Here is a 20938-nt window from a genome sequence, read left to right on the forward strand (position 1 = left end):
GACTGATGCCTTTTCCCACAACAAATTAGCAAAAAGTAGGGGAAGTGAAGCTGAAGGCTCTACTTGCTAAAGTCAGAGCAGGTTCAAAAACAGCAAAAAGAAAGGGGGTCCATAGAAAATATGGAGAGAAAGTTGGAAAAATATATCTTTCCTAATAGCGACTGCATATCATGAGGCCTGTTTTTAAAGATTTTTCCACACAAGTATTGTGGTGCTGGTCATGCAGGGCTGTCTCAGACGTTATTGCCAGCGATCTGTGCTAATTAAGGCACTGTAGGGAAGAGAGTTCCATGAATGACAGACTTAAGCCCAATTAGCCAAATGTCATTGAACGCCTGTGAGCAAGCACACTGACCGTTCTGGGGCCCGCACATTCGTGTCTCCTTTTCATTTGCACTGTGAAACCGAGTTAATGGGACACGGTGGGCGCTGCGGGAGGATGATTGACCTGGCACAGCTTTCAGCAGTGCCAATGGGCTATTGGGTGTTTATACAGTTAAAAACAGTGGGTTTATGGTCTCCCTTTACATATTCAAGTACCCATACTTCAGAGTGGAGGAATCTCGGTAGTCAAATGAAAGCCTACCTCCTGTAAATACGGTCAATGTCAACTTTGCCGGTAACATTTGTAAGGAAGTGTTGCTTTATGGAGACATCTTCACTGAGCGCAGACCATACACACCAGCTCATCTACCAACTTGTCTGACCAGCAATGTGAAGTGGTGTTATATAATCGCCTCATCAACATGCTGCATGAGGGCTATGGTGACTAATAAACAAAAAAAAAAAGCATGCATCTTCATCTATAGTGTTAATTTGGAATGTGGCTTTACGTCTGCTTTATGTTTGCCACTCTGCATTAAGTGGGGGGTGATCATGCATTTCTGGCTTTTGTGTAGCCATGCAGTTATAGTAGGGAAGTACAAATACTCTACAGGAATGCAAACTAATATGAACTAAAACATTAGGACTTGCAGTGGGTCTCAAACTTAGCAGTGGACAACTTAAAAGCTACTTTTCTGCACATCTTTTAAAAATGTATTCATGAGCAAACTGGTAAGTAGTTTGTCGGTGTTACTAGCTTTATTGGATTTTCACATTCCGTTGCTTACCAGCTACTTCACATGCAAGTTAACCCCGCTATATTAATTTTTGAAGGCCGTTGTGTCATTAAAAAGGCCGGCAGGGCTATGCTAATTGATATGCCAGGATCACTGTGGTGATTTGCTGGTGCTTTGAGGGTGAGAGGCTGTTTGGTGTGCAATGGTTCACATTATCTGTACTTGTTAGCAGATACTGCTGATCTTGCTACTACAGTCACACTTGTAATGCTGGTGCAGTTGTTCTGGTCTGCTGTGATTGGGATACTTGTAATACAAGTCGCCATGTTGGAATGGTCATGCAAATCTGTGTTTTATAAAAACTGATATTGCCTGACCATACATTTCACAATCTGTTTCTTGTGCGTTTTCGGAGTGTAATTATATTTCAAGCACAGCTGCTAAATGTGTACTTTCAAACTCTATCTTGTAGACCGTGGGTGATGTTACAGCACATCAAAATGCACCATTTTGTTAACAAAAATCTCTGCTCCCTTGCCCCCATACACTGATTTCTCTGTCTCCCCACCTTCCCAAGCTTGAATCTTGAAAGGACACATCAACATCCTGGAACGGCTTCTGTTCCTGGAGGTGACACTTGAGGAGTGCATCATTTCAAAAGGATAGGATCAAGGTGATTGTAACATGCTTGATACCCTACCATTGAACGTTTGCGAGGGGAGTGGTTAGATTGGATGATGTTGGGTGAATGTGTCGTGGGAGGAGGAAGTGATGTGAAGTTAATCAGTGATTTCTGTATGATTTTCTCTGTAGTTAGTGAGGAGATGAGGGCTACTCTAGCAATCACCCCAGCCTCCGGGTGGGGGGGGGGGGTGTACATGCCCCAAAACAGCCTGCCAGCTGGAGCCTAGTCACGCCAATCAAAGTGAAGGCTGTGGGCCGTTACAGACCATGTACGCCCCCCGACAAGGGGTGATAGCTATTCGCACTCTGGGGTTCACTGGAGTGCAAATCCTTCTTTATTTATTTTTACACAGGAGATGGGCTCTGTGCGTATTGCGCAAGCCGAATCTACCGTTAAATAAATGAAGATGGCTGCCCCCATAGGAGAATCGCCTGGGGTGGAAGGAGCACCCGGACCGGAGCACAAAGCTCTGGTCCTGCAGGTAAGTGGGGATAGGGCGGGGAAAGTGAAGGGGATATTTTTGGGGGTGGGGAGTGGGTAGGGACATGGGGAGGCTGTTGCTTCCCCACAATCAAAATGGCACCACCCTGGGAAGGGCCTCAGGTGGCTGGAAAATGTGGGCAGTACACTGTGTTCACACTCGCATTTCCAGCCACCTAATTGGCTAAGCGCCATTTCCCCGGTGCAAATAGCAAGTATTCCGCTACAGTGTCTATGGTGAGCTTTGTGTAGTCTGAGGGGAATCATACCATTACTGTGACTACACGGTTGCCTGGTACGATTCCTGTGCCTTTGCGTGGTAAAAAAATGCCGACCCCCCATTACTCCGACTAAGGGAAGCAGGTGTGCACTAGGACCCCAACCGGCCATAAAGCTGGGGGTTACCCAATAGCACTTTAAGATGAGTAGCAGCACCCGTGAGATGGATGGGGATGCAGATTAATACTCTCGCATCAAATCAATAATGACAACTCAATAGTTTGGCAAAGGGAGTCCGTTTAATGACACGTACAAAAAACAGGGACTTCATGAACATCAGCAATCGCTCGCTCTTCCTTCTCGCTTCACAACTCCAATGAACTTCATAAAAAACACATCTTTTATACTGAAAACTCACATCACTGATGTGTAATGTTTAAAATGTTCCATGCAATTTTATTGGTTATAGGAAAGTAACTTTGATATAGGTACTATCAGGGTCAGATTGCCCTGGCCGGGCCGAAATCGTCCCTGGGGCGTGGGGGCTGGTTTATGGCCTTGCCTGGCCCTGTGTAGAAGAAAAAGAAATGGGATAAAAATATATATATATATTTTTCACATTTATTTATTTTTTTTTCTTTTCAAAAAACCTTTCATCCTTCTTAGGTCGATAAATGAGTACCAACACAGGTTGGGTCATATTGTATGCATATTTGTTCTATAAAAAGAGCTTAAGCGTAAGTGCTATGAAATAACCTATTATCGTTTGGCCTTTGATGTCCGCTTGGGTTCACAATAATTTAGTGTACTTAGGACCAATGCTATTTGATGGCACTTCCTGTTTTGTCAAAGGGTGAAAGGTCGTGTTTCATCACTTCCCGGGATGTCACTTTGGGGTGGGGTCAAATGACATCACTTTTGGTGATGTCATTAGAGGTCAAAGGTCGTGAGGCGAGGGGTGGGCCATTTTTTTTGGGTGACTGGGCCTATTTCTTGTCCCAGTCCGACCCTGGGTACTATATCTGTATATGGTAACAAAGCGAGGGGATTGGATAAACAGTGTCAGGTGGGACATCTGAGCCCTTCGTTCAAAATGGCTGCCGTACACGTCACTAAAAGTACAACGTCTCATTGGTTCTATTAACTATAGGAACCTAGATTACTTGGTCGACTATGATTGGGTTGGCATCAACCCCACTCATACTTTTCCACCAGCCTAGCAGCGTGCAGAATAGCCGGCCACGTGCAGGGAGCTTGTCCACTCCCCCAGTCTCCCTCCAATTTTTGCAACAATCAATCGCCACCTTCAGTGGTCATGTGTCAATTATTTCTTTGTATCTTGGCCTCGAGACTGCTTCTTGGTCTGGGAAAGTGAAGGCACCTGGGCATGGCACAATTCCATGCATAGGTGTGAAAGTTGTATCCCTTCTGCTGGCTCGGTCACGTGATTCAGACACTATGAGAGTCGTCTTATTCTCCATGTAATTTGTGCATTTGATTTCATTTTGTTAGCCATCTGCTTCCTGTGGCTTATCTTGACCTTTCAGAATAGGATACTCAGTTCTTCTCTTCATTAAATGTATCTACTGTTGGCCTGCTTCAGCTGGTATGACCTTGGCTTCTTGGCAGGACTTGCCTTCGTCTGATTTTCTGTCTGTCCTTAATTCTCGATTTTCCTGCTTCAAAGCTCTCCTCATGAGACCTTAAGTAACCTTTGGTCAGTTCTGCTCTTGTGCCTAGTGGAAGTATACTTGTATACATTTCTTTTCTTGAGGTAGATATGTATAGGTGGTGCTTGCCTCACTCTATCTTACTATTAAGCTTTAGCAAGCCTCATTATTTTCTTAGCATCTTGCGGTTCCTTGCATATGTACACGTGTAAGCTGGCTGAATATCTGCATCATGCTCCTGGAATAAGCATCTAACGTTTGACATTGTTATTTCGCTTTAAACTCAGGGTGTCACTTATCCATGGTGTTTCGTCTCTTTTCATCATTCATAGATCGTCATATCTTTTATATGTGAGTCAGTCTGGGTTCTTGTTATGTCACCATTCGTCGTTTTATAGGACTTTCTTGGCTTTTTCCGGTATTGCATTTTGACAATCGTCATTCTGTCTCACTTGTCAATATGGTTTTCTCAATGGGTACCTTATTGTCCAAGGTGGTGCAGGTACTTCAGTAGGTGCTCTCAGTCTGATAGGTACTGGCCAGTGCCCTGCTGCTGCGCTCTGCTGGTTTATTTGCTCATCATATGTCATATATTTCGGCGTGAACGTTCCTGGCACCTCAAAATGGGCTTTGGGGGTGCAAATTGTGTTCGAGACCTCCTCTACACAGGAGTTGCGGGGGGTTCCCCCGCTCCTCTTAGTCATGGTAATGGGGGGTCTGAGATTGCAGGGGTGTCCCCCGCTTCACTTAGAGAGCCTGGGACAAGAAAGTTAAAAAGATAAATAAAAGGGCGACACTGGTGTCAGTGCTGACCCACGTAAGGGTGTGGGAACTGCCGCTGCAGGGTTCGAGGGAAGTCGATGGCACACTTCTGTGTGTGCCACTATTAAGGTAAGTGGCCAGGGGGGAACGGGGTAAGGGGATGCGGGCCACAGTGAACTATCTGATCACTGCGCCACGCCATAATGGTCAATATTGTCTTCGGCGGAATTACGGGCGGCGCAGTAATCACATAGATTCGTCTGAGGTGAGACGAAGAAGGCGAGTAGGTTAATGGTGAAAGGGATCCTCCTAATAAAGAGTAAGTAACAAGTAGTTTTAAACAATTTGCATGCATTTGTTGCCTGCACTGTGCATGAAAAAGGCAGTTGTGTATGTTTAACCGCAAAACAATACACAATCCAGTGTGCCATAATGAACTTGGAGAGATATCTGTCACAGTGCTGTAGACAAAAGATAAACAGTGCAGTGCTCTGCCAGCCAGAGGGTTTCCGCTGATTTAAATTTGTAGGTGCAACTTGTGCAATGAAGTACCAGCAGGTTGTGGAAGAAATTGAGCCCACACAATATGATTTCAAAGAGTGTTGAGGAACAGGTTTGCATTGCGCCCGCCATATTGATGGCTGGGATAGATGCGATGTTGACACAATGTTGTTATTTGTTATGTATCTAGTATAATTAATTGGAATGGGATTACAATTAGTGTTATTTGTGTGTAGTTGATTGAATAGCATACAAATAGCAACATAATGTCAATTATGCGGGTACAGTGCGGACACAATGTAGTTGGGTAACGTGCAATGTAGCGCCTAAAGATGGGAAGCGAGGAGCTTCATTTGCACACATGAGAGAACAGATCAGTGGATGGGGAAGCACTGTGAGGGGATGCGGTGGTCCTGAACACACATGCACAACATCCATGGGGTTTTCAAGGGAGAGGTGTTTGGGACATTTGCGGAGTAGGGGGTGCATGGTGAATACATGGGAAGATTGTGCACCGCAAGTCCTTCAAAGCTGAGGTTTACGTATGCCGTAGAAGCCTGGGAGATCGAGATGAACTCTGTGTGCCCTGGAGAGTTGGCTGGCGGGGGTCAGAGGTAGGAGGAAGGCAGCTAACTGCATTCAGCCAGCTGTGATAATATCAAATGGTCATTCGCCTTCAGGATAAAATGAAGTGATTGTGGGGCATGGGTTTACAACTTGATGCTGTTGTGGATAAGAGATATAATCTTCTTGAGGACATTGGAGTTTGTTCAGTGACCAGGGAAATTCGGTCACATAGCAGGTAAGACTTGGGGCCAGTTAAGATGCCAGGTGCAAGTGGTGCTCAAGGGCAGAGGTGACTCATGGTTTATGTGTTTCAGTTAATTTCTCAGGAAGAATCCAGTATGTGGCGAGAGGCCATGGGGGCTGGAATGGCAGTCACAATAGATTAGCGTGTAATGAGAAATACCAGGGACGCCAGTAAGTCTGGGTAGATGAGCTATTTACTGCTGGTTCAAATTACACTTGTTTACTTATCTCCCTCCTCTTATTGATGAAGTATTTCTTGTAAAAGCCATGTGTATCACACCCAGAATTAGAGGTCCCTGACCATATGGACATTTTAATAAATTAGGATTGTTTTAGATTAATAAGTAACTATGTGCTGATGTCGTGATCAAATATGGAAAGAACCCAAAGAGGTTGGACTTATAAAGCTGAGCTAATGTAAATGAATGTTGAAGGGGATGGTGTTGAGATGGATATATCCAATGAGAGCGTGGGAACTTGAGGGGGTTAGATTTCCTTGTACAGGGTTAACGAATCATGTTTGGGGGTTGACTTTTTAACTAAATATGTGGCAATGTGTTAAAGGTTGCAACAATGTATATAATGTTGAACATTTGTGTGGTTCGAGGAGAATCTGGTTAGTTTTGTCTCTAAGGAATCATTTAGCCCCACCGGACCGTTTGTACAATAAACTTGCTTTACTGACATTGGAGGGTCCACCCATACAATGTCCCTGTCTAAATCTCCAGCAGCAAGCTAGACACTCCCCATAAACATGGTCTTTTTGTCAGGTAAATATATGCAGAGGAAAAAGAAAGGCTTAAAGAAAATGGCATCACATGTCTTTGGATGGAAAGGCACCTTCCATCGCTTCAGCAGCAAGTCCTGCTAAGTCCTTCTTCTTCCATTTCTCCACTTGTCTGTCCTTTCCCTTTCCGTATGCCCCTGCTGTACCTGATCATGGGACAAGAACCTTCTCGAAGTGGCCAGACTCAGTGGTAACTTTGTGGCTATCGACCGCCCTCATTCTTTCATGGACAGTCAGTAGCTTTCCGCTATCCCATGTTCACTACAGTCTTTCGTTGTACATGTGTGTAAGTCCCACGCTGTGTGGGATGTACTGACCCACTAGTCTCTGCCCTGCGACATCACTGTGTGCTGGTGGCACCAGAACCAGCAAAATGTCTGCAAGAAGCCTTATGCACACTAAACCTATGAAAATTGTGCTGTGAAACCAGAAAGTTGGCTGCCAGTGAGAACAGGAGACCACCCTGCTGAAACCTGTCGTTGGGCAGCCCACAGAGTGCAAATGGAAACTACATGAAAGGCAGTGCTTTATTGCAGGGAAACCCAAAGGTGCTCTAAAATCCTTTTTTCAACATCCTTGCCGGGTGTTACCCATCACTTCATTTAAAGAATTAACAGAAGCACACAATGTCAGGAAAGGCAGAATCCATCATAAGAATATCCACATTAAAAAGTGTACTTGTCTGTGAAAATCTGTAAAATATGGGCGCAGTGCCGTCGGCCACCTGTGTGACAGCTGTCATTTAATTACACTGGAACTTAAACTTGTGCAGTTAAAATCAAATTGTTGGAATTAAGTGACTTGCCATCAAAAGCAATATAGGTTGCAACTATTTAATCTCTATGTTTAAAAAGACTGGAATTAGAGATCTGTTTGCCTATTTTGAAAAAAGTAAGTTTATTTTTCAACTAAGAAAAATGTGTCCATTGACTTTCAAGTAAATCTGATGCAAGCCAAAGAACTTCAAAGCAAATTCCACAGTTGCCCCAACAAAAGGCATCTCTCCTGCTTCTCATCAAAGCCCAGGAACTCCCAGTCGGGTGTTAATGAAGAGGGGAGGGGATCTTGCTCTGCTGCTCCTGGGAGAGACAAAGGACGCCCTTGGCTGAAAAGAATATGCAGATGCAAGTGTCAACAGAAACCCCTGCTAGAGGAAAGAGGCGGGGATTGCTCTTGATCCACCAAAACTTTGGGGGCGGGACAGACAGTGTTGTATATTCTGAATCATACTCCTATCATACTCCTTCTAATTAAAGAGATTTATTGTGACATCACCCCATTGGTGATCATTGTAGAACCATTCAAATAGTGTGATATATATATTGTGCAAATACATAAAATAAATATATTTAATTTTGCAAAACAGCCTGATTCCTGGTTCAGTGTGACTCGGGGGATTCAAAGAGAGGGGCGTGATATAAGGGTACATCCTTCAGAAATAAAAGAACTTACAGACATAAATAAATAATTAAGGGCTCCAGCTGTGCATCACACGCTAGGCATTGACTTTGGTGGAGTGCCGGGTTGAAATCACTTACAGCTGCTTCCCATCGTCAAGGTGTGTTGTGGAGTCAGCAGTTTGTCGTGCCAACAGCACTACTGGCTAGGTCTTGTAATAGTGTTAACAACACAATATAACAAGGCCAATCGGATACTCTTCTTTCAAAACCGGTAACTTCAGAATTGTTAACGCATAATAGAAACAATCACTATGAATATCTGGTGCTAAGTCACTTTCTCTTGTGCAAAAAAAAGTAGGATACGTTTTCTTCTATCCACTTTTCTACATACAACACTGCACACTAGGGATATCCTGCACTTGTGAGGGAAAGATTTGCTTTTCGGAGAGGGCAAGAGACAGTGACTTTTAGCACCTTGTAATAGTGTACCATCAGACTTATGGGATAGGTCTCATGCAAGCATACCAAAAACCCTACTGACAGTAGTCTCATAGTGTTCTTGGTTTGTATTCATTCATACCTGTATTAAACGAACGACCATAACATTTACCTAAAAGAATAAACCGAAAACCGTATACTATGTAAGCCTATATGAGAAGAAATGTAAAACTGTAGAATTGAATCACATTTCTACAAATGTGCCTGGAACAGTGTTGTGTAAGGGTTGCCAGGAAACCTCTGTGCAGGATATGATAGGTTATTTAAAACGTGCTTAATACCCAGTGGTTTCTAAGCGCAGACACTGGGATTAAACCTGTGTTGCTCTGCATCGTCTTGCTTCCAAGTCGAGCATGTTGCCCCTGAGCTATCCCCCCGCGACTCACTGGTGCAGTGCAGGGTAAGTGAGGTAAGTAATGCAGACTGTATAGGTTGATTGATGAACATTGTAGGTCTGTGCTGGAGGGATGTTGGGGAGAATTTTCATTTTAATGCTAAGTTCCTCCCACCTTAGAGACCCCGGCTCTGTTGCTGGACTTTAGGACTTTTTAATTTTAAACCTGGAGCGAGTGAGCCCTTTTTTCTCACTCTCTGTGTTTTGAGCTGATTTGGATTATGTGTTTCCTTTGTTTTTGAAGCCTGACAAACTCCATAGGCATATACTTTGTGTATGGTGACGCACAGCACCTTCAGTGCTGTGTCACAGAGAAATCCTTTAGATTTCTCACAAGGTTTAAATACGTTTTTCTTGTGTGAACTAATGTTCCCAGGAAGAGTAAAGTATAATTGATTTTACTTACCTTTTCTCTTTGTAGGTCCAGCGAGCACCATCTTATGTGGAATGCAAGGGGGTTACTTGGTAGCCCCTTTTCATACCTACTCATGTAAACATTTTTATGTTGCCCTCACTACTTTAAATGGCTGGTGGCAGTGGTTTAATGTTCCTACCATTGTGCTTTTCTACCGCAGGCTGAATCCTCAGCTGCAGTATTGCACCCATGGGTGAACATTTTGTCAAAATGGCCCTGGTCTTCTTTTTTTGCCATTTTCTGTATGTCAGGTCTTTTTTTGGTTTTACTCTGCGTGCCAAGCCTGGTTTGTTTCTTTTGCTTTTGGCGTGCTTCAGTACTATAACCTGCCTCTGGCTCCAGTGTGTCTGGAAGGGCAGGAAGTGAGGGAGGTTCCCGATGAATTCACCAAGTCCTGATTGGCTGGCTAGCTGTCCTTGCAGGGCACTCACCCTTATGTTTGATTTGACAGCTAGGCTGTGCATGAATGGGAGAAACCTGCTTAAAAGGCAAGGCTTTTGGGACTGAAGACAGAGGTGAGCACTGGGAAGAACAACCCGACGAAGAAACGGTGAACAAAGCTTGCTGCATCCTCTTGGACCTTTGAATTGCCCGGTGAAGCCCTGCTGCTGTGCTGAAACTCCTTTTTCTGATCGACAAGAGAAGCTCTGGAAGGGATGACTTCTTTCCTGTGTTAGTGGGACCAACTAACCCTGAGACGAAATCCACTGGCCCACTTTCCCCGACTGGCTGTAACCTGTACGAGTGCAACATCTGTAATCCAGCCAGAAGTTCCAGGAGTCTCCCCAGGAGCCTCCAGAAGCAGGACAACCAGAGCTGGAGTCGCCTGACTAGAGTGCAGGACTCAAGGAGTGAAGGAAGCCCAATCGGTATTGTGGGATGTATTGACCCACTTTGCTGTGCTATGCGTGGGCCGGCAGGCGGAAGCCGGTCCACGCCAGGTAGGCCCACGAGAGCAAGGCCATTTCCTGTTTGCCACTGTAGCCACTCCTACCTTCTCCCCCGAGAGGGCAGGAGTCCTTCTCCAACCAAGCGCCACACTCGAGACGTGAAGCCTCCACACTACGAAAATCAACAAATCAGCTGGAGCAGCGTGCCGCACCATCGTGCTACAGGAGCAGCCGTACGGAGCACACAGCGCATTCCAGCTGGTGAGCTGATCTCACCCTGCCCCTACAGCACTACGTTTAGGCAACATCATTTTGCCCATATTTTCACTTTCAGCCGCGAGGCGCATCCACCAAAAAATGGCCACCGGGCTACTTTGTTATTAACGTTGCCTAGCAACGTCAGAGCCCATATCATCCCAGAAGTCACGCCAGGAAGGCCCACAAGAGCAAGGCCATTTCCTGTTTGCCACCGAGAGCGTCCGGCAACTATCCTTCCAAAATACTTCCAAGTACGCATAACCGCAGTGAGTGGATCAATGTTCTGCTGGGACTCGAACACCCTGTATTCTTAACCAGCATAACCCGTGTTGCCAGCCATAGCCCTGAACAGCCTATCTGCAATGCTAAATGTGTTTGAACTAGCATAACCCGTGTTGCCAGCGATAGCCCTGAACAGCCTATCTGCAATGAAAAATGTGTTTGAAATAGCATAACTCGTGTTGCCAGCTATAGCCCTGTGCAGCCTATCTATCTGCAATGCTAAATATGTTTGTACTAGCATAATCCGTGTTGCCAGCTCTATCTCTGAGCAGCCATTTGTAATTGCCGAAGGTATGGTCAAAGATCCTAATTACCTTCAGATAATTTAGGGCATTCAGCACTCTATCTCAGGTATAGATTCTGCAGGGATTAGCCTTCCCTCCTCACCTTCAGCATGCTAACTACACTCCACCACCTGACCAGCACGCTAGTTAAAATATTCCTTTCTAACATCTTCATGCCTTAGGCTATAATGCAACCATACCCGTGCTTAGACTCCTCAAGTCCTACTAATCGCACCATGACCAAGACCTCTACTGACCTTCCTACTCACCACACCACACACTCACCCACCCATATACCTAACTACCTTGCTAGACTACTCAGACTCAGAATTCACACTCTACCCATGATTCTCACATCCTTCTCCACACACAGGAACATCAGACTAGGAACTCGCACTTCTGTTAGACCTACCAATCCGCACAATGTACCTCGCTTCCTCCACACTAGTACCATGCTGCCAGCGGCATAAACTAAACCCAATCACAACAACACCAATCTACCCAATCCCACACATAAAGGTGCTAAACAGCCGCACCTCAACAAAAACTACAGAGCACCGCACCTCAAAGGCACCCTAATCCATGTCTGGTCTCTCACCACCCAAGTCCTAGAAATAAACAACCTCCTCACCAGCCACTTAGATATACTAGCCATCACAGAAACTTAGCTACATGAGGCATCTGGCCTGATCTTAACTCTAGCCGTACCCACAGGCTACTCTATCCTTAAACAGGATAGCCAATCTAAAATAGGAGGGGGAGTAGCTCTGATCTTCAAAGATTCTGTCCGTCTTAGGCGCACACCTCACCCATGGGAAGGCAATGCAGACATCCTATCGACTAAAATGTCTTCCTCCCCAAATAACACTATCAATATACATGTAATCTACCGACCTCCTGGTCTCCTGGTGGACTTCCAAAGTCAAATCACCCACATAGTCAGCGAGAATATTAAAAAAAAAGAAAACTTACTTCTAGGAGACCTTAATTTAGGTTTTAACGATCCCAATGACAAAGAGGCAATCTCATTCCTCAAGGACCTCACAGACATGGAATTCTCCCAGAAAATACTGACCCCTACCCACTCTAAAGGCAGAATTCTTGACTGGTTGGCTGACCACAACTGTGGCTCCACCATATCCTCAAACACCATCTACCCATGGACAGACCACAGCTGTATACAATTCACCATCCCCACTGCTCCTATTACTAAAACCATTACACACAAACCTGTCACGCTCGCTAGAAGCTCAAAAAAGTTAACATTGGACAATTTTCGACCCCTTCTTGACATCCAGTGACTAGCAGTGCCTTTCTCGAAAGACCCCAACATCTTAGCAGATATTTTTAAAGACACCCTTGCTAACGCAGTCAACACCATTTCCCCTCTAGAAGAAAGAAAAGAAAAAATGTCATTCCACTCAAACTCCTGGTTCTCAGAAGACCTCAGGCCAACCCCTGCGACACCACCAGAGAACTGTTCAAAATTATTGCCAAAAAATACAAAAATGCCATCTTCAATGCGAAATGCCAAGCCTATAATTGCCGAATATCAGACACCAACTCTCACTCTAAAGAACTCTTTACGATCTTTAAGGAACTCAGACACTACCATCTCCACTGATTAGATCATTAAAGACGAAGCATGGTGAAATAATAGACCTTCTTCAGAGCAAAATCCATGACCATCACAACGCCTTGCAGAAACTGCACCAGCCTACACAAACTCTGCCCATCAACAGAACCATCAACGTCCCTAAATTCGTCTTTAACAACATCTCTGAATCAGAAGTCAAAGACATCCTGAAACAACTAAAGCCATCACAATGCAAAGATGATGTATGCAACCCCAAGATCCATCAAGGATTGTGCAGAGCCACTCGCTCCACTCATTACTGCATTCATTAATGCTTCTTTTAAGACTGGCATCATCCCATACAACCTTAAAGAAGCATGGGTGTGCCCCCTTTTAAAAAAGCCTACACTAGACCCTGCACAGCCCAACAACTACAGGCCAATAACAACCGTCCCATTCCTTAAAATTTTGGACAAGGCAGCCCATAGCCAAATCCACCGATACCTAGAAACTAACTCCATCCTAGGAAATAGACAGTCGGGATTCCGCAAAGGGCACGGAACTGAAACAGCTCTGCTGGATCTAAAAAATCAAATGACTCAAATCATAGACAACTGTAAGCCCACTTTACTCCTCCTCCTAGACCTCTCAGCGGCCTTCGATCTTGTAGACCACAAAACCCTCACCACACACCTTACACACTCAGTGCATTTCTCAGACCAAGCTGCAGCCTGGATCACCTCATTTTTAGAAGGAAGAGCCATGCAAGTCTTCTCCAACATAGCCAATGCAGCCCCCACCATCATACACTGTGGTGTCCCACAGGGATCATGTACAGCTCCTACACTATACAACCTCTTCATTAAGCCACTCTTTGATAAACTCGATGCACTTGAGATCACATATACAAACTATGTAGACGATACCCAGGTGCTCCTCTCACCAACGGGCTCCTATCACCAAGATGCCTCAGCATTAAGTCAAATCTGTGCCCCTATCCAAGAGTGGATGGTCACCAATGGCCAAGCCTTAACGGGGACAAGACTGAGATTCTTATCCTTGGACAAAACACCACGCTATCCAAGTTAGACTCCCTCTATTCCAATTTCAGCATTGATAACTGCATCATTCCAGTCCTAACTTCCATCAAAACATTAGGGGTCCACATTGACACCACACACTCCATGAACAAGCAAGTCAGCGCCATTGTCTCTGCCTCTGCCCTAAGCACTAAACTTATCAACGCCATCGAGCCATTTTTAACCAAGGAAAATTGGGTTTCAATAGCCAGAGCTACCATAGGAGCAAAGCTCGACTACTGCAATGCACTCTTAGCCGGTAGGTCTGCAAAAAATCTAAACAGACTTCAAATCACCCAAAATAACTCACTAAGAGCAGCCTTAAGTATTCCTAAAAGAGACTACATCTCACAAGCAAGACAGACCGCTCACTGGCTCCCGGTCAAAGAACGCATCACTTTACAGCACCACCCTATCTTTCAGACTCACTCCATAGACATGTCTGTACAAAGCCTATTAGATCAGGCTACACCAACCAACTCACAGTACCACAAATTAACAGGACCAAAGCAGGAGGGTTAGGCTTCCCTTCTATAGCTCCAAAGCTCTGGAATGCACTCCCCACTGACTTGAGAGCAGAAACTTCTCTCCTGGCTTTCAGAAAAAAACCTTAAGGCTTCTCTTTAACTAAAACACTTACCATCAACTTGTCCAAATTGTCTAATGCAACTGTATAACAATCATGCCTGTCTCTATTTGTTTCATGTGTAACTAAGTTGTGATCACTTTACGTAACAAGCGCCACAATGCCCTTGGGCTGTTGCACACTCATCAAATGCGAATAAATAAATAAATGTGGCACCACCCTGCTAGTTATGGTGCAAGAAGCAGCAACAATGGCAGCAAAACTCTTGTACGCGCCAAAACCTACAAAAAACGCGTCCTGCAACACACCAAAAGAATGGATGCACAACCTGCCACCCATGGTGCATGTGTGGTGGGATAGAGCACACACCAAAGAAAATGTGCCAGTGGGCTCCATGACCAGCAAACAGAGTGCAGAGGGAGAAGCAGCACTTTGCAATTGAAACTCAAAAATGTGCCTACAAATGACATTTGCTTAGGTGCTAAAAACTCCAAAATGCCTATAACACAGCACTTTTCAACATCCAAAATCTTGCTTGGCGCTAAAATTCATGTAATCTTATGAAGCATTGCGAACATACAAGTCCTAAATGTGAAGAGCAAAACATTTCTTCAGGAAAACTGGATTGTCTGTAAACTGACAGGCCCTGTCAAAATCTGTGTGCAGTACCTTGGGCTACCGAATGACAGCTGCCAGAGGATCCCCTGATGAAACTGCAAAGTATTAAACTAAAAGTCTGCTGGCTTAGCAAACATAAAAAGGATTGTTGCTAAAAGGAATACAGATCTTAGTTTTGTTTTTGATCCCACAGATTGAAAGCTAAGGAAGTAATGTATTTATGTGATTTGATGCAATAAGTTTGGTTTTGCTGGATTTTAATCAAGAAAAAATTAGCCTGGCTGAGCTGCAAGAACTGGAAAAGCAGATTTCTCCCAGGCGGAGGGAAGATCCTCTCAGCTGAAACTCACTGGGAGATTCTAATTGTGGGTTAGCCAAGACTTTTGTCTACAGAAAGAGAAGGAACAATGGCAGAGCTTCAGCCCAGGAAACAGAGGTGTAACGGGAGTTGTAAACTGCTCCTGGAAGGGATTTCCAAGAGGAGGGGGCTATTCTGGGACTGCCGGGGGAGACAAAGGGGCAGGACCATTTGCTGTTTAGCATGAACAAAGAGCAATTTTTAAAGACTCATAACTTGTGATACAAAGTGGTGAAAAATATACCAAGTACATAAGGACATATCTGTTAGTCTTATTTTTGGCTGCACATTTTAAGAGGCGACAGAACCGTGTAAAATGTTCAGGACAGGAATGGCAATATATGTGGTTTTATGTGAAATCTATTACTAATATTAGAATTGTAAAAATGTACACACACATCCCCAGGTCAAACGCGCACATTTGTGGTAATTTGCGGGAAATTTGGAAATTGTGTTCATGGCGAAAAGGACAAAATTATGTAGAAAGGTGAAACAAGATTCCACAGCTGCAGGAATTTGATGAGCAGATGCTACATAAAATATGGAATCATTGTGTGTGATTTGTGTAAAGGTGACCCATGTAGAAATATGTATTTAGGGTGACATCCAATTTTGGTACTAGTAGCTAAAGGAAGGTTTCTTAGAACTGTAAAGCAAACCATAAAATGTGACATCATCCGGCCTTGATCCAATCACTCAGTTGCAAGGCGGAGATGAGGTTTTGATCCAATCCCAGCTCACAGGGGCAGGCTTAGTTAAGCCGGCTAATACATCCATTTTGTGATGCCATTTTATAGGATAAATAGAGACAGCTGACAACACAAAGGGACTCGCTGATCCGCTCACTTTCCTGATTCCGGCGAAGCACTCTGATCCAGCCTTCTACATCCAGCTTTAACATCCTTCCAGATCCAGATGCCAAGACTCTTGCAAGTAGTAGAGAACTATTGACTTTCTGCAAGGCTTAATCCTCAAACTTATTCTTGCAACCCAGTGAAGCGCTGTAGTGTGAGAAGGCCTTTTGAACTAGTATCCTGAAATTCTCTGGCTTGCCACCACAAGGCTTGCCTGAGGAACTCGCTATCAAGCTGATTGAAATATCCACAAACAAGGAGGGCAGATTCTGTGCAAATCCGGTGACCGGCATAGCTGATCCAGTACCGTGCCGTATGTGCAGTTCTTCCTTGACAGATCCAATCCATGACCAGAACGGACGGTCCAAATTAATAACTTATTTTGTGAGTATTAATAGAATGAAAAGTGACCCTAATAGCTGACTCTTTTCTTATCTGTTCCTAAATCCTAACTTCTTATTGATTAAGAAAAGTAATTTCCAAACGGAAACTAGAGTATCATGAACTGTTATGAGCGGCCGCGAATGACCTTCCTGTGTGGCATTCTCCTTTTTGTAGTCTTTAATATAGCATCAGAATCCCTACCTGCCATTTCTAACCTGAATTTCTGTTTTCCATTCTCTTGCCTATTTTACAAAACGTCTTTTACTGAAACCTCTGTAACTACCTCAGTTTTTATGATCGAAGCAGAATTTCAACTTCTACTTTGTGTGCATTAGTTTTAAACTGCTTCCAACTTGGACTTTGAGATTTCAAATGTTTTCTTTTGACTAAATAAATCATTGTTTGTGATTGTGTGAAACTGTTCAAAGCGGCTCCCATAGGAATTTATAATAATTAAAGTATTTTTGACCATAGTTGGTGTTTTTGCCCAGTCAATTCTAAAGACAATTTCAAAGACATGCTGACAGCTGAAAAGTCAATTCCGTTTTTCTCTTGTGTTTGAAGGGGGAGGTGGGAGTGACATTCTGCTTGATTTGTGCTATTCCTGAATACCTGCTCTCATCTACCTCCTCACATCTATTTAATTTCCTATTGGGGGGGTTGAGGGGTGTTGCAGGGGGAACCCCTAACCATAGTGCCATCTATACCAAACCAACACAAAAGTATTATTTTCTGTGCTGCAATTGTTTTTGTGCTCATTATTTTGACTCCTGGTGTATTAAAGAGATTATTCAGTGTTCTGTCACCCCATTGGTGATTGTTGTTTACCTATTAAAATATATTGTGATTACATTTTAAATACATAAATATTTACCTTTGCAAACTAGCCTGACGCCTGGTTCAGTGTGATCGGGGAGGTCGCAGGGGGGAAATTCCAGGAGAAGGGTGTGATGTGAGTGGTATATCGTTCAGAATATTGAACTTATAGATAAAAATAAATAAGGATTTCAGTTGTGCACTGCGTGACTTGGGTGTGTGTCAGATTGAAATCACTTAGTGTCCAACATCCGCGGTGGTGCGGTTTACCGAGCGATGAAACCAGCAAGTGCTGCTGATCCGAAAAGAGCCCATGGCTGCGGTCGACCTCCGAATTGCTGCCTCAGGAGTTCCCAGATGTCCCTTGTGTCCCCACGACTGAGGCCCAGGAACCCATGATCTGCATCGCTGCAACCAGACAGAAGCCAGCTTGATCCTCTTCTTCTAAACAAAGGTACTGTTCTGACTTGGGGTACTTACCCCATTGTCTGTAGCCTGCCTTTCTCAGTTGAGACTTGCAGTGGCTGCTTTGCTAGAGTTGATTTCAGATCTACCTTCACAAACAGCTTGTGACCCTACAGTGAATTTTATTCAACAATCTCTTTAACTTTGTGCAAGACTTTTTAATCTAAGAAGTGCCTCATCTCTATAGACGGTGCTCCAATTGACTTTGGCTGTCTTGGCTCCCTGCAGACTCTTCTAGCCCATTTGACTTTGATTGTCTCTCGCAGCTGATAATTTGTTTTTTTAACTATTATTGCTGGGAAGGGTTTTTATTTAGACTTCATTCGGAGATCGAAAGTGCTCACATGCTCTGAGAACCTGTTTAACCCTTTTCCTTCCCTTAACCGTTCCTTTCTACCAAACTCAGAATCTGCTAAGTGTACTAATGATATGTAAATGCCATAATTGTCCTAGTTAGTGAAGTCACCTCAGGGTGTTGAGAAGTGTGTAAGAAGCATCTCTAAAGAGTAATAGTTTTGTGGTGATTCTGAACAAGTATTTTAAAGTGTATTTGATTGCTACACGATTGCCCTTTTTTAAAGAATGATTATTTAAAAAACTACTGTTAAATAATGATTTATAACATAAACCTTGAGTATAAGTGTTACATGGCTACTTGTATTTGTGAATGTCATTGCCACAGCTCTACAGCTCACATTTACCCATCTTGAGATAAGCCTGGCTGCTCAGTCACACTACCAACTTGTGTAGTACAGGCCTATACATATAGGTGGGTTATCTAATACCAAGAGTACAAGGGTTGTGTAGTCTCCCACAGGGTTACTACTTCAATTCTTGCCTGACAAGGGGCAACGGAAGAAGCACAATATTGCATGTATGCTCATGATTTTTTAAAGGTGAGCATCTGACTAGCAACCAGATGCCTCACTACATTTCAGTAGTGCAGAGCAACATAACATTGGACCTTATTATGAGTGTGCCGGTGCAGTAATAACATACCGGTAGGACCGCGTACCAGCATGTTACCGTACCAGCAATCTCCAAGTTGTTTGTTGGATGGGGTGGCCGGATTTCCCAGCAGCTCCGAGCTGCTGGGATTTCCGGCACACCACCACCAGAAAATGCTGCTATTACCGGCACGGGTAATACCTGCAATTCCCCCCATGGAGTCCAATGGTACTCCGTGGAATGGGGAATTCCAGCACTTACTGCCACTTGTAATGTGCCGGTAATTCCGTCAGACCAAGTGGCGGTAACGGTATTACCGTTTGATGGTATCTCGCCAGATTTATTTACCAGCAAGATACCACCAAACCTTTAATGAGGCCGAGTAATCTTCATTGGCACAAAGCAACGGTCTTCAATTTTGGGTTAGTTCAAGTATTTTTGTTGGTCTGTATCCCTGTCTTGTTAGCGAAATCCAGTGCATGCATTAAAAGTAATCATTGGCAATAGCAATAGACATAGTAAAAAATACTTCTACGAACAGCGTCCTTTTTAGTTTTATTTCCATTGATGGTTCTTCAAACACTAATTTGCAGAAATGTTTTGATCTTTTAAAGCAACTACTAGGTAAGCCTCAGTTTTGCTGCTTTGATGCCTATCCTATACATGTTTTTTTTTAAAAAATCCATTGTAAGTATTGGTTTATTTATTTGTCTCATGTGAATTATTTGGTGTCTCTTTTATTATTTTGTATTGTTGTGTGTGCAATGTATACGTTGCTAGTGCTCAGAGCAATAGAGGTAGCTAGTGTGGAGCGGGCATCCTGTCCTCCCATCACAGTTGTACCCCATGCCATGCCCTTATGCACATCACCAACAAAACCTGCTCACACAGAGAATGGAAAAGTAAGCAACGGGAATGTCTGAGTGAAATCTGCTGCCAAATCTTGTCTACTATGTTCAGAATATTATGTCAGACATTCCTTAATTTTGAACTGTTTATAATTAAAAGTGCATTGGGTAATGCAAATTAGTTTTGCTTAAAGGTCGACCTTAAGATGCTTAATGCTTGTAACCTGTGGTTTGACTTTTTCCAGCAAAATTAATGAAGATATAGAATTTGCCACCATAATCACCTTTTGGCCAAATGTAACAGATAATTTGCATTATATGTCACTTGCATTTTATTTCTACTAGACATTTTATATCTCTATTAAGTCTGTCTGACACTCCTTTCAAGCATATGTTTTTTCACAATATGACATGTTTTCTGAGATGAATCACTATGTGTAGAAGCAATTGATCATAAGGAAACGTGGGTGTTTGTTGCAAACCTTATGTGCAATTGATGGGCTTTTAATGCAGTTGCAGCATGGTAAGGTGCTTGAAATTCTCATGAAGACTGCAGCCAGGGAGCATTAAAAAAAAAAAGTCCATCCTTAATGATTGTACAAAAGCAAAGTAATCTTCTGTAATTGAATTGTCAGACATGCAAATGCTATCTGTTTGACATTTCGTATTGCCGTTCCGTCTTTTCTAATTATCTTTATTAAAGGCTGAGGCTAACAAAAGAGATGCTTTACAATTAAGACTGGTTTACATCAGGTGGCATTTGCTTCCTCTGTAATTTTTCTAGCCCTTGATGTTTAATCATTGTTTTTGTTGCACCCAAGGCATCTGGTGCAAAATTGGAACTGTCTGCATTATTTTGCATTAAAGATGTGCCTGCATCTGTTGTAGAACACACACTGCATCGAAAAGGTTGACCTTAGATGTTTAGCGTTATTACTTTTTAAAGGGTAACTTACCTGATAAATACCCTAATATTGGTGGGAGAATGCTCTTCTCTACTGTTTTCGCTC

General features: G+C 43.5%; 1 protein-coding gene across 5 annotated transcripts in view; it reads left to right on the forward strand.

Moving 5' to 3' along the window:
• The window catches only part of SPATA6 (spermatogenesis associated 6), a 264385-nt gene that overhangs the window by 18010 nt on the left and 225437 nt on the right, over positions 1–20938 (forward strand). Inside the window, exon 1 of one of the 5 annotated variants that reach the window (XM_069642235.1) lies at positions 2109–2227. The exons of 1 other annotated variant lie outside the window; for it this stretch is intronic. In XM_069642235.1, the coding sequence (XP_069498336.1) occupies positions 2147–2227 (81 nt within the window). In that variant the 5' untranslated portion in view covers positions 2109–2146. Of the gene's footprint in view, positions 1–2108; positions 2228–18100; positions 18122–20938 lie in introns of those variants that run through there. 3 more of the 5 variants (XM_069642232.1, XM_069642231.1, XM_069642234.1) reach the window with 3 other exon arrangements.

This window comes from Ambystoma mexicanum, chromosome 1q (assembly GCF_040938575.1).
Source record: "Ambystoma mexicanum isolate Mex_15411 chromosome 1q, UKY_AmexF1_1, whole genome shotgun sequence".
Lineage (NCBI taxonomy): Eukaryota > Metazoa > Chordata > Amphibia > Caudata > Ambystomatidae > Ambystoma > Ambystoma mexicanum.